This window comes from Rhinichthys klamathensis, unplaced genomic scaffold, assembly GCF_029890125.1.
Source record: "Rhinichthys klamathensis goyatoka isolate OS25496 unplaced genomic scaffold, OSU_Roscu_1.1 h1tg000266l_1, whole genome shotgun sequence".
Lineage (NCBI taxonomy): Eukaryota > Metazoa > Chordata > Actinopteri > Cypriniformes > Leuciscidae > Rhinichthys > Rhinichthys klamathensis.
In genome coordinates this window covers 800,170-812,701 of record NW_026606787.1, presented here as the reverse complement: position 1 = coordinate 812,701, position 12,532 = coordinate 800,170, and the positions used below count along the sequence as shown (strand labels likewise).

Sequence of the window (12,532 nt, the reverse complement as noted above, 5' to 3'; positions counted from 1 at the left end):
ATATAAGGGAGATTTCCCGGAATCCATCCCCAAAATAAGGGAATTTTTTTACACGATTCTTACCCACCACAAACTTTAAAAATAAAGCACTAATCATTAAAAGTCTAAAGAGTTTATAACTACAAATGAGTGAAAGAGACAGTGTGTGTGTGTATTAGAGAAAGTGTGTCATTTTTTATCAGAGAATGTTTAAATACTAATATCAGCTTACGAGGGAAACGGTACGTGGTGCTTCGGGGGCTGCTGGAGATGATTAGGGAGAGGTCTGTGCTTCTTTACCGATCAAAGCGCGCGCTGACACGGAGTATAATTGTTTATACTTGACGCGTCCGCACGAGCGCGGCAAAGATTACGCGTTGGGTGCGCAAGACCGGCAAGACCCCATTTCGCTTGGCTGTGTTCACAGCTTTTTTTGTAACAGCGCGCGCGGCGCCGCATCCGAGGATGAACGACTTCAAGCCGAATCTGCCCGAGCATGTCTCACACAATGAGAGCGTAAAAATACGGGATATTTTACGGGAAAATAATAAAACGGGAAGACAGCGGGAAAAGAGCTAAAATACGTGAGAAACCCGGAAAAAACGGGAGGGTTGACAGATAGGAGGGGACACACAACTAGTAAAGTTGGATCTGCTGGGAATCCTTATAAATGCTGACAAAGGGTCGGCCAGGCTTGGAAAATAATACTCTTCCCAAATCCCGTCGGCAAACAGGCTAAAATATCTCTTTTTGTCTCCACTAAGTGCCTCAAACAAAACTCCTGGACATCTCTTAAAGAGTCTACGCCGTGAACCTCGCATACTTTTGAGAATCCTACGTTTAGCTGATCTTGATAAATGCTCATTGTCACTCATGTAAACACAACAGTTTTTCTTCCGCAATCACACGTCTGCGCTTTGTTTCCCGGCAGACCGAAAATAAACGCGACACTCGCACCCCCCGGAAATCCGATAAAATTCAACCAATCAGATGACGACTTCGACATTCCTGAAGTGTTTCCAGTTAAGTGTACCATATGCATCAGACGTTTAGCCAACGTTCCGTGGGCGTGACGTCTGAGGCTGAGACTAATCAGAGGGTAACTGCAGGCGGCGCATGGAGGCTCGGTAAACCCAATCCTCCATTGAGAACATAGAAATGTTATTTATCTTACAATTTGTATTTTAATGCAGACAACTCATTCAAAGTAATTTATTAAATGTAATATCTAGGAGGAATGAGCCATGACACAAGTTCATTGACCATATAGCAGCTAAAGGCTAAATTAGTGAACGATGATGGTTTTGATTGGGCCTTTTTGCCTAGCGCTGAGGAAAATAACAGACACCACGTGATGGCGTCATACACGGGCTACTTCGTCGGGACTAAAATTTACACCTGAAGAATGACAATGAGAATCGTAATATGCATTTAATTGAAAAACACAGCAAACAGTGATGAAACAATAAATAGAAAAAAATACCATGACAATGCATTGCTGTTTCTATGGTTACTACCACCCTGCTTCGTGTAGCTGCGCCCATAATCTAATCTAAACGCGCAGAGAAGAAGAACAAACAAACACGTACCACTTCATAACTGGATTAACTTTGAACGTGAAAGTCTTATTTATACGCGTTTATTGACAAGTAACTAACTCCAACGGTTAATTCATGTACTTTCTCCGATACACTTTAGTTTGTCGTGATCTAGTCAGGACTTGCAATGAATTTTAACGCGCGCGGATCGCGACTGATGTGTACAATCAACAGAGGATAAACGACGGATCAACGACATTGTTATGAGGGACAGACTGGCTGATTTAAATGCGGTAAGTGATTGATAATTAACCAGTTAGACTAACTAATTGTTAACAGAGTCAATACTATATGGAGATTCATGTGTTTTAGTAACACAAGTACCACATTTTACGTAAAACTACACGTTTGGGGGGTAAATTTCTTCATTGTTTATGTCTTCTTCTCATGTTTGTGTCACTGTATCGGTCTTCCTCTTCCTCCGTGCTCATCTGTGTCTTTGTGTGCTATGTTTTAGGGCAGGCAAAGTGCCAGCGAAGATGTGGGTGTCATTGTGTCCATGGAGAGAGATGACTTCATGCAGAACTTTTTCAGAAAGGTACAGTTATTCATCTTTATGATAGGTGCTCCTCATCTGTACACTGTATATTTGTTAAGGACAGTAAAATGCATTACAAATCGGGCCGAATGAATCGATTATTATAATCAGATAATTGTTTACATGTTGTTGTTCATCAACAATAAATGCCAGATATTTCAATGTTATTTTAGTATTGGTCATTTCATAATATTTTAAATTAACTTTTATTTCTATATTTTCATTTATTAATGCAATCTTTTTGTTTTATTAAAGCTTTATTTCAGTAACACTGTACAATAAGGTTGCATTAGTTACTACTTTAGTTAACATGAATTATGAATGAACAATACTTCAGCATACTCTATAGCATTTATTTAATGTTAATTTCAACATAATACAAAAGTTATATATGTTAACATTATTTAATGCACTGTGAACTAACATGAGCAAACCATGAATGACTGTATTTTTATTAACTAACAGTAACAAAGATGAATAAATACTGTAACAAATGTTTTGTTCATTGTTAGTTCATGTTAGTTAATACATTAACATTAGCCAATAAAACATTGTAAAGTGTTACCTTTATTTCAGTTATCAAAAAACTGTTTTTAATAGTTTTATAGTTAGTTAGTTTAGTAGTTTAAGTAGTTAGTTTTAATAGTTTAGTTTTGGTTAACAAAACACCACTGAAATCTACACTGTTTAAATGTATAAATTAACTAATTAATTAAAAAAAACATTTAAAAAAAAAAGGAAATGCTGAAAATGCTGTAGGGAAAACATTTCTCACATGCGCAGATCGTGTTACAATTTATTTTGATAGTCCACTTTAGACATTCTACTAAGTTACAATAAGTAACTTGTAACTACGTCAAATACCAGTCATTACAGTATTAGTAGCTAGACTTAATATCTGCTAAACAGTTTATTTTGATGGTCCCTCAACAGACATTCTACTGACTATAGTAACTTTGCATGTACATGACAATTTATTCTACTAACCCTGACCCTAACTTAACAGTCTACTATTAATACTCTAATTATAGTTAGTAGAAAGTGGACTGTCAAAATAAACAGCAACCTTAAATTGTACCACTGATATTAGGTATCACACCATCATTTATAAGAAAGAAATTTAATTACAAATATGTTGCAACATGCATACCCAGCAGTTCACGTCTAGAAGCCCACTGAAGTGCACACTAAATCATTAATGAAACCTTAAGGTTTGTGTTGAACTATGTTTTGCTTTATTTCAGGTGGAGGAGGTCAGAGGTGTCATCGATAAGATCTCCTCCCTAGTGAATGAGGTGAAGAAGAAACATAGTGTGATCCTTTCAGCCCCCAACCCTGATGAAAGTAAGTCACCCCTACTCAAAGACTGTGAAATTTGAGCAAATGTTACAATGAAACAAGTAAGAACTAGTTTCTGAATGGTCAGGTTAAATAGTTTTTAATGACAAGGTGGTCAGGTTAGCAGATCGAAGGTTCAAACCCTTTCAGGGGTGATTTATGAACTGTCACCATTGAGCCTTTGAGCAAGGCACTTAACCCCAGTTTGCTTAGCAGTAAGAACACACAGAACACATTTTTCCATTCCACTGCACTACGTTTCCTTTACTTTCCCTTGTCCATGTAAACGTAGCTACTGTTTGAACCACAAAATGTGTGAATGGCCCTTACCAAGCTGTGCCGAACCGTACCATGCAGTGGAAAAGTGCTGTGAAAGGCTTTCACACTATATTTAACTCTGGTTTTATCTTTTTTTACCTAGTTAAGCAATGTTTAACCTTTATCTTTTTAAAAGTGGTCTAAAATGGGTTAATATGACACTGAGGCTAGTTTACACTGATCGTTATTTGAGTTGTAAATTTGTCCAAGTTACTCACTTCAGTTTAGCTTTCAGCCTCTTTGTTGTATTACCCAATAAATGACAATGACTTTGCGTCACACTGCTGTTGTCTTTGTCTGAACCCACTTTCAATTTTCTGTCATTCATATCCACACACACGCGCGCGCACACACACAAACAAAAAAAACAAAAAACAACTGATGCTCAGGGTTCGGTCACGAACAAAGAAACGATTTTATGGCCCTCGTCCCAGCGGCACATAGCCTTATAACAGGGAAAGACCATGGGCTTCCTCTGCCGGAAATATCACATCACATTACTCTATGCAAGTACACCTCTGGATCAGCCAGGAAAATGCTGTAGGGAAAACATTTCTCACATGCGCAGATTGCGCACACATACTTATGGGTAATTTAACCTTTTGTAATGTCTTGGCAGTGTTCATTGGGGTCAATGGCGTCTGCTCACAATGACCAAATGTATAGAAAATAATAAAAAAATGGGGAAAAGAGACCCTTTAAAATGTACTATAGGGAGTCAAGTTTGGGCATGCAAGGAATCATGGATCCATTCTTAATTTTAAGTCAGTGTTGAGGTAAGTTTTGGCTGTTATTTGCAGGGCATGTATAGGACATGCAGGCAGGAATGTGAGATTGAGATAAAGTCGACATCTGCAAGGGTGTGAGTGTTTCTGCAACGAACTCTATGCTCGGTTTTTCTTCCACACACACACACGTGTTATATCTCGGAGATGTATCAAGTTGATAGTAAAATTGAATGATCTGTTTGAGGATTGTGATATTTCACCTATTTAAGAGTGAGCATACCCATCTACAGTCACTTTTCATCTGTGTACCTGCCTGCATTTTATATTCTTCTCATATATAACTCACCACAGTGCTTTTCCAACATTTCACATAATGTAACTAGTGCTGTACAGGAGCATATTTTTTCCAAACCATATTTAAAAAAAACAAAACACTAACTTTGATAGCCAGTGCAGTGTTTTTTTTTTATAGTCTATTATCTGTGAGTTGTATATCGAGTGAACGTCAGGCCCTGAAATATCAAGAAGGAGCCTTTGCATTCATTTGATCAACATACAGTAAAACAGTAATATAGTAAAACAGTAATTTACTGTATGTATCAACATACAGTAAAACAGAAAGTACAAGAATTGCATTTATTTGAAATAGAATATTTTGTAACATTATAAATGTCTTTACTGTTACTTTTGATCGATTTAATGCATCCTTGTTGAATAAGTGTATTCATTTCTCTTATCCCAAAATATGACTTTGCTATCAGAAATAAAAGAAGAGCTTGAACAACTCACAGTGGAAATCAAGAAACATGCCAACTTTGTCCGGACCAGCCTCAAATGTGAGTTTGATGTCGAGCTGCTTCTGTCTGTTGATGATAGTAAAGCAGAGGTCACCAATGCACTTGAAAAAGGAAATAAATAAGTTCTGATCTATTTTCTCTTCAGCAATGCAAAAGAATCTACCTCCAGATGGGCAGGAAAATGCAGTGGATGCACGCATTCAGAAAACACAAGTGAGACATGTCTCTCTCCTTTAAAATCCTACCATACTGTACAGGCATATTTTCATCTCAAACTGATTTATTGCACTTACTGTTTTTTTTTTAGTACACTAACTTGTCACATAAGTTTGTGGAGGCAATGACACAATATAATGAAACCCAAGTGTCCTTCAGAGAGAAGAGCAAAAGCAGGATTCAGAGACAGCTGGAGATCAGTGAGTCACACGTGTACCTTCATACATTCACAAACACATATGTACATATGATACCTGTTAACTAGACTATTGACAGTTGACAAAAAATTACCATACTGTATATATTTTAATGCATACACTGTGTATTAATAAAAAAGGCCCACTTATTCCCTCTGAGAAAGCGTAGGCGCTGCCTTGTTTTACGCTTTGCATATCTGCAGTCCTAGTTTCGGTTTCCCTTTTTGAATGATGATATAAAATATATCGAAACCTGCTGATATAGACAGTTATTTCCTTACACGCAGGCGCATTCTAGAATGCATGTGCTAGCTGACTGTCAGCTGTAGTGTTTGCAGTGTGTTGTTTGGCCCAGACGCAGCCGACGCGAGCCGACAACACAGGCAGCTTTTGTCACCAGTCACCACTAGCTCTTTGACGTCGGCTGGGTGTGTCATTACCTTTAAACTGTGTTTGCTAGGGATGAACGATATTAGGCCGGTATTAGAGATTTTAAAAACGTATCAGTATTGGTTGATATTATATATATATATATTAGCTAAAATTGGATATTTAAATTTGCAACTCATCTCTTATATTTTTACATTTAGATTACCTTGGCCTTGATCCAAGACTTACTTAAAATTAATCTTTAAAAAAGTTATATTATTTAATAGTTATTAATTCAATAATTTATTATTAACATGTGAAAATGATATATGAAATGTATTCTCTAGCCAACGTCATAATGAATATCCGTTTTTCATACTGTACATAATGTTGTGATGCCTAAATACACTTAAGCATTTAAAATGATTCATTTTAGTTGAAGCGCTTTATTTTTTATATTATTTAGGCAAAATAGTAATAGAATTTGGTCCGGTATGGGCAAAAATGTTTGCCTATTCATTGTTTTCCCCTCTTATCACATGACATTCTGCTCCTGAAATATAATTTGAGTAGTGTGTGTGTGTGTGTGTGAGAGAGAGTGAGTGTATGTGTGTGTGTGTGTGTGTGTGTGTGTGTGTGTGTGTGTGTGTGTATTAATGAGGTACTTTCTTTGCTTTCCGACACGTGAAACGGAGTGGTTTGTCACCAGAGACTGTAAGGCGAGTGTTACCTGGGCAACAGGCCTCCAGAGATCCTGCTGTACCTCTGCACAGTGGGCCAGGAGCGGAATGTCATGTGATAGTATAGTGAGTCATAAGTCATGTGACTGTTGTATTCGCATGAAGACCCAGTTACCTCAACTTTGCATTTGAAAAAATAAAATCCATGAAAAAGGTTTTTCAAAAAAAGGTGACTTTATATCAACGCTTTATGTATTTGTTTTATGCTATTTAAAGTCAGTATTTGAGGTCCAATTAGTATGTTGTGAGATATTTATACAAGTATGAATACGTGCACTGGTCCACTGCTAATATTTTGAGTGTGTGTGTATTTTTCCAGTGGCCTTTGCATTGATGGTTTCAACCATTGTAATGTTCCTTCTCATTTTCCCAGCTGAATCAATATAGTCCCCTAGGCAGACTTAGCATGACCACACACACATCACAGCCATTTATCCATTGAGAAATGACAAATTCACACACAGGCAGCCATTTATCAAACAAATAATGGCCTAAACAGGATCGTTCAGTTCGTGAGAAGAGTGCTGTTTTTTTCTGATCTTTTACACTCTGAATATTGTAGCTGGAAGAATTACAACTAATGAGGAATTGGAAGAGATGCTGGAGACTGGAAACCCTTCCATTTTCACCTCTGATGTGAGTTTGCTTCTCGAAAATGCTTATTTCCAGTCTTACTCTAGGCTGAAGAAAGGAATATTAAAATACTGCAGCTCTCATCCAGAGTCAATTTCCTTTGGCCTCTCATCTTACTGTTTTAATGACATGACATGAGAGAGACTAATCTTTTCAACAATTATGCAGAATTAGCACCCTCTGCTGGCTGTTTCTCTGCATTTTGTGTAATGGTCTGTTTAAAGCAGGGATGTCCAATCCTGCTCCTGGAGGGTCACTGTCCTGGAAAGTTTAGCTCTAACCTAAATTAAACACCTGAATATTCAAGGTCTTTCTAGAAACTTCCAGGCAGATGTGTTGAGGCAAGTTGGAGCTAAACTCTGCAAGACTGTGGCCCTCCAGGACCGAGTTTGGACACCCCTGGTTTAAGGGACAGCTCACCCAAAAATAATAATTCTGTCATCATTAACTACATTAATCTAAACCCATATTTCTAACATCGAGTACTGACTGAGAAATTTTGAACAATTATTCATACCCTTTTATTAAATACCTTTTTGCAATCTCTTTTTGCCAAGATAACTGCTCTGAGTCTTCTCCTATAATGTCTGATGAGTTTGGAGAACACCTGACAAGAGATCAGAGACCATTCCTCCATACAGAATCTCTCCAGATCCTTCAGATTCCCAGATCCATGTTGGTGCTTCTTCTCTTCAGTTCACTCCACTCATCAGGTCAGGGGACTGGGACGGTCATGGCAGAAGCTTCATTTTGTGCTCCGTAACACATTTTTGTGTTGATTTTGATGTTTGTTTTGGATCGTTGTCCTGATGGAAGATCCAACCACGGCCCATTATAAGATTTATAGCAGATGGCGTCAGGTTTTGATTTTTTATCTGTTGATATTTGATAGAATCCACAATGCTATGTATCTGAATAAGAAGTCAAGGACCTCCAGCAGAAAAATAGGCCCCCAACATTAAAGATCCAATGGTATATTAAATTGTACACATGGGGTACTTTTTATCCTTGTGTGCACCAAACCCATCTAGCGTGTTTGCTGGCAAAAAGCTCTTTTTTAGTTTCATCTGACCACAGAACCCTGTGCCATTTGAAGATCCAGTCGTGTCTGACAACTGAATGTGCTGGAGTTTGTTTTTGGATGAGCGAGGAGCATTTTTCTTGAAAACCTCCCAAACAACATGTGGTGATGTAGGGGTTGTTTGATTTCTTTTAATAGGCTTTCTAAACCCCAAGACTCAACTAGTCTCTGCAATTCTCCATCTGTGATCGTTGGAGAGTCTTTGGCCACTCAAACCATCCTCCTCACTGTCCATTAAGACAATATAGACACACGTCCTCTTCCTGGCAGAATCGTAACATCTTTAGTTGATTATAACTTCTTAATTATTGCCCTGATGGCCAAAATGGGGATTTTCAATTCTTTAGCTATTTTCTTACATCCACTTTCTATTTTGTGATGCTCAACAATCTTTTGATGCACATCAGAACTATGTTCTTTGGTTTTATTCATTGTGATGGATGATTAAGGGAATTTGGCCTTTGTGCTTCCTCATTTTTAAACTCCTGTGAAACAAGAAGTCATAGCTGGACAATTTCATGTTCCTAGTCACCCTGGTGTGCTAAAAAAGGTAAATATTAATGGGAATATACCTCAGAGATATTTTATTCATAAAAAATTATAGGGGTATGAATAATTGTGGCCAACGTGTTTTGGAGAAAAACATTTATTTTATAATGTGATTACCCCCCATTTTCAATTCTTTTACTTCAATAAAAGGTTAGATTTTTGCCAATTCTTTGAATGAAAGATCAAAAGGATGAACGATGCAGATTTATTTTTTTACAGACATTTTTGATCATATTTACCAGGGGTATGATAAATATCTTATGCTCACCAAGGCTGATAAAAAATACAGTAAAACGTAATTTGTGAAATATTATTGCAATAAAATAACAGTAATCATATTTATGTAATCATAATGTAATCATATTCATGTAATCATCATTACTCCAGTCTTCAGTGTCACATGATCCTTCAGAAATCATTCTAATATGATGATTTGGTGCTTAAGAAACATTTGTTATCGTCTTTATTGTTCTTACAGTTTTTCGAAGAAAAAAAAAATAAAGAGCTACGTACAGGTTTTTAACATGAGGGTGAGTAAATGATGACACAATTGGGTGATCTGTCCCTTTAATGTTCATGCAGTGTTGTCACAGTTTTTAAGTTCCTAGAGGCTGTTAAAAGATATCCTTTGATTTCAGATCATCTCCGACTCCAAGATAACTCGACAGGCCCTCAACGAGATCGAGTCTAGACATAAAGACATCTTGCGGCTGGAGTCCAGCATTAAAGAGCTACATGACATGTTTGTAGACATGGCCATGCTGGTTGAGACCCAGGTACAGTATACAGTTATCACTAATCTTTATTGTTTGTTTGTTCACTTATTTAGTTAACCTTTATTTAACCAGACAAATCACTTAAGAACAAGTTCTTATTTTCAACAACAGCCAGGCAGGGGAGTTAAAATCTCCTGAAAGACATACAAACACACATTGCCATGCACACACATATACATTCAATTAAAACATTTACAGGCTGTGATAAAAAAAAATATTGCAGAGATTGAAATATATGTCTCTAATTTCAATGACTTTTGTAGCACATTCCAATAATTTGGAGCACCAAAAACAAAAGCAGAACGACTATAAACGGTTTTCTTATTAGTTAGCATATTGGTTTAGTTGTTATTAGCACACTGCATTGTGCATTCATTCGTTGATTCACTCATTTATGTTGTACAGGGTGAGATGATTGACAACATTGAAAAGAATGTAAACAATGCAGTAGAATACGTCGACCATGCTAAAGTGGAGACCAAGAAAGCTGTCAGGTACCAGACACAGGCCCGCAGGGTAAGAGAAGAAAACCATAGAGAAACTGATTAGCTCTGAGATTAAAGGCTGGAATGACTGCACTACACAACACAACTTGAACAGATTTTAAAACACTAGACATCACACATTTCCCAACTTTGTAAATGGTTACAGAAACAATTCGGCATCATACACTAAACATCTGAGGATCACAACTTTCAAGTTGTTCCAAACACGGCAAACTCAGGCAGAAACATGCGCCTTGTTACTAGGAGACGGGCGACAAACGCAAACAATAATGTGTTTGAAAATCAGCTTAAAATATCAAACACATTTGACTGGATGGAATCAAAGTCTTAACGCTAAAAGAGCCTTTGTCCATCATACACTACATGATTTTATGCGGAATCTGTCAACTCCCATTGCCCAAAATCTGCAGGCTGGGCTCTGACTTCCGGCAACTAGCGTCGACTCCTCCAGACATTAAATCGTGGCAAAAACCTTGGCAAAACCCATGTAGTGTATTCCAGCCTTAAGAAGCCACATTATACCCCGGTTTCACAGAAAAATGCATGTTTGAGCTGTTTTAACTGAAAGCAACTATATCTTAAAATATATCCCTGCTATTGTTTTGTCTCAAGATGCACACCAGTAATATTTGTTCTAAGTCATGTTTATAAAAGCTACTTAAATGTCCTAATTGGACTAAAAGGCCTTTTCCTGGCTTAAATTAAGCTCTGTCTGTGAAACCAGGCCCACTTTTTTTTGCCTCCAATCAGAGTTTGTAATATTCAGAAATAATACAGCCCTAAAATAAATGAGATTGTTTTATAATGAACACATTTGGAGGGCGTAGAGCTCTTTAGCTTTATTATATCACAATATGTACTACAGGCTTAAGAATATTCTGTTCTACAGAATTTTTAAATGTTAACAAGTGCTTAAATAAATGCAATCATTATAACACTTTCTTTTTGTCTTGTACAGAAATACATCATTCTTGCTCTTATTGTTTTGTCCGTGCTTGGTGTGGTCGTACTTATTGTTGGCTTGTCTGTGGGCCTGTCTGCTAAAACCACTACTAACTCCGCCTCCTCCAGCTCAAATGCAGCCAATCCTGTCTAAGCATGGTTCCCAAGGTAACAGCCAATTACCAACAATCTCATCTAGCCTACTTTCACTTTCATTTTAAAGGGTTTGAAGAAAGATTCAAATAATGCCAGTTTATTTGCTTCTAACAAATTACAAAAAAGGTAAATTTACATTTAGTAATTTTATACATACTGATACTTTTCTGTTGTTCTTTATCTCCTTGTCATAGAAACTGGTCTATGTTGGCATTTGTGGAGCCGTGTGCATCATCATTCTTCTCGTCGTCATTGTCTTTGCAGTTTACAGCGAAAACAAATAGTTTTTTGTCCTGCTGCATACAACACTGCTCTTGATTTTATTACCAGAGAATTGTGTAAAAAATTCCAATGAATTGTGGTCAAAGACTTTCCTCTGAGTTGTATGCCTTGCCACTTACTATAGCAACCAGAGGTAATGACATGTAATGTCTGACTGACAATGTGGAGTTCAATGCAATCCAATAAAGTGCACTTAAGATATGCTTTAATAAATAAATAAAAATGAAACTGTTCAGTTGAACTGCACTGAAAAGTTCAAAATAATTTGTTTCAGCTTTTACACATTGGTTTGACTGTTCGATATGACAGTTGTCTCCACACAATATGAGGTCAGATCTGTGAACAATGTTACAAAACAATGTTTTTCTTTTTTGTCTCTTGCATGTGACTGTATCCGAAAGGAATGTTACCATATAGTCAAATGCTCACAAAGTATATTGTAAAATAAATGAGTTGCTCACTCTGCTCAAAACTGTCATACTGTATCCTTCTGTTGGTGAATGTTCATCACATACAATTGTGTTCAAAAGCTTGTAGTTTTATTCAGCAAGGATACATTTAATGGACTTTACTGTCTCTTTTAATCATTTACATTGCTACAAATATTTAGCTTTCTATTCATAATGAAACTTTAATATTGATCATATTTAGAAATGTTTCTTGACCACAAAATCAGACTATTAGAATGATTTCTGAAGGATCAAGTGACACTGAAGACCGGAGTAATAATGCTGAAAATTCAGAATTTGAAATAAATTACATTTTAATATCTTTTTTAAATTGTCATAA

At 36.8% G+C, this 12,532-nt stretch overlaps 1 protein-coding gene across 2 annotated transcripts; it reads left to right on the top strand.

The window, feature by feature from the left end:
* Nucleotides 1–1,559: 1,559 nt before the first annotated feature.
* Nucleotides 1,560–11,875, top strand: stx2b (syntaxin 2b). 2 transcript variants are annotated; one of them, XM_056267943.1, is made up of 11 exons: nucleotides 1,560–1,810; nucleotides 2,035–2,115; nucleotides 3,360–3,459; nucleotides 5,261–5,335; nucleotides 5,442–5,509; nucleotides 5,604–5,712; nucleotides 7,381–7,454; nucleotides 9,720–9,857; nucleotides 10,263–10,373; nucleotides 11,322–11,473; nucleotides 11,656–11,751. In XM_056267943.1, the coding sequence occupies exons 1-10, from the start codon at nucleotides 1,781–1,783 to the stop codon at nucleotides 11,457–11,459; spliced, it is 924 nt and encodes a 307-aa protein (XP_056123918.1). In that variant the 5' UTR covers nucleotides 1,560–1,780; the 3' UTR covers nucleotides 11,460–11,473; nucleotides 11,656–11,751. The 2 variants fall into 2 exon arrangements, with proteins under 2 accessions (XP_056123918.1, XP_056123919.1); XM_056267944.1 differs by lacking the exon at nucleotides 11,322–11,473 and having other exon boundaries at nucleotides 11,656–11,875.
* The last annotated feature ends 657 nt before the right edge of the window (nucleotides 11,876–12,532 follow it).

Excerpts from the sequence above, each read along its gene's own strand:
- stx2b (XM_056267943.1), top strand. The coding sequence starts at position 1,781 with ATGAGGGACAGACTGGCTGATTTAAATGCG. Across the intron at positions 5,713-7,380 it reads TCAGAGACAGCTGGAGATCA|CTGGAAGAATTACAACTAAT; the intron begins GTGAGTCACACG and ends TGAATATTGTAG. Across the intron at positions 9,858-10,262 it reads CCATGCTGGTTGAGACCCAG|GGTGAGATGATTGACAACAT; the intron begins GTACAGTATACA and ends TATGTTGTACAG.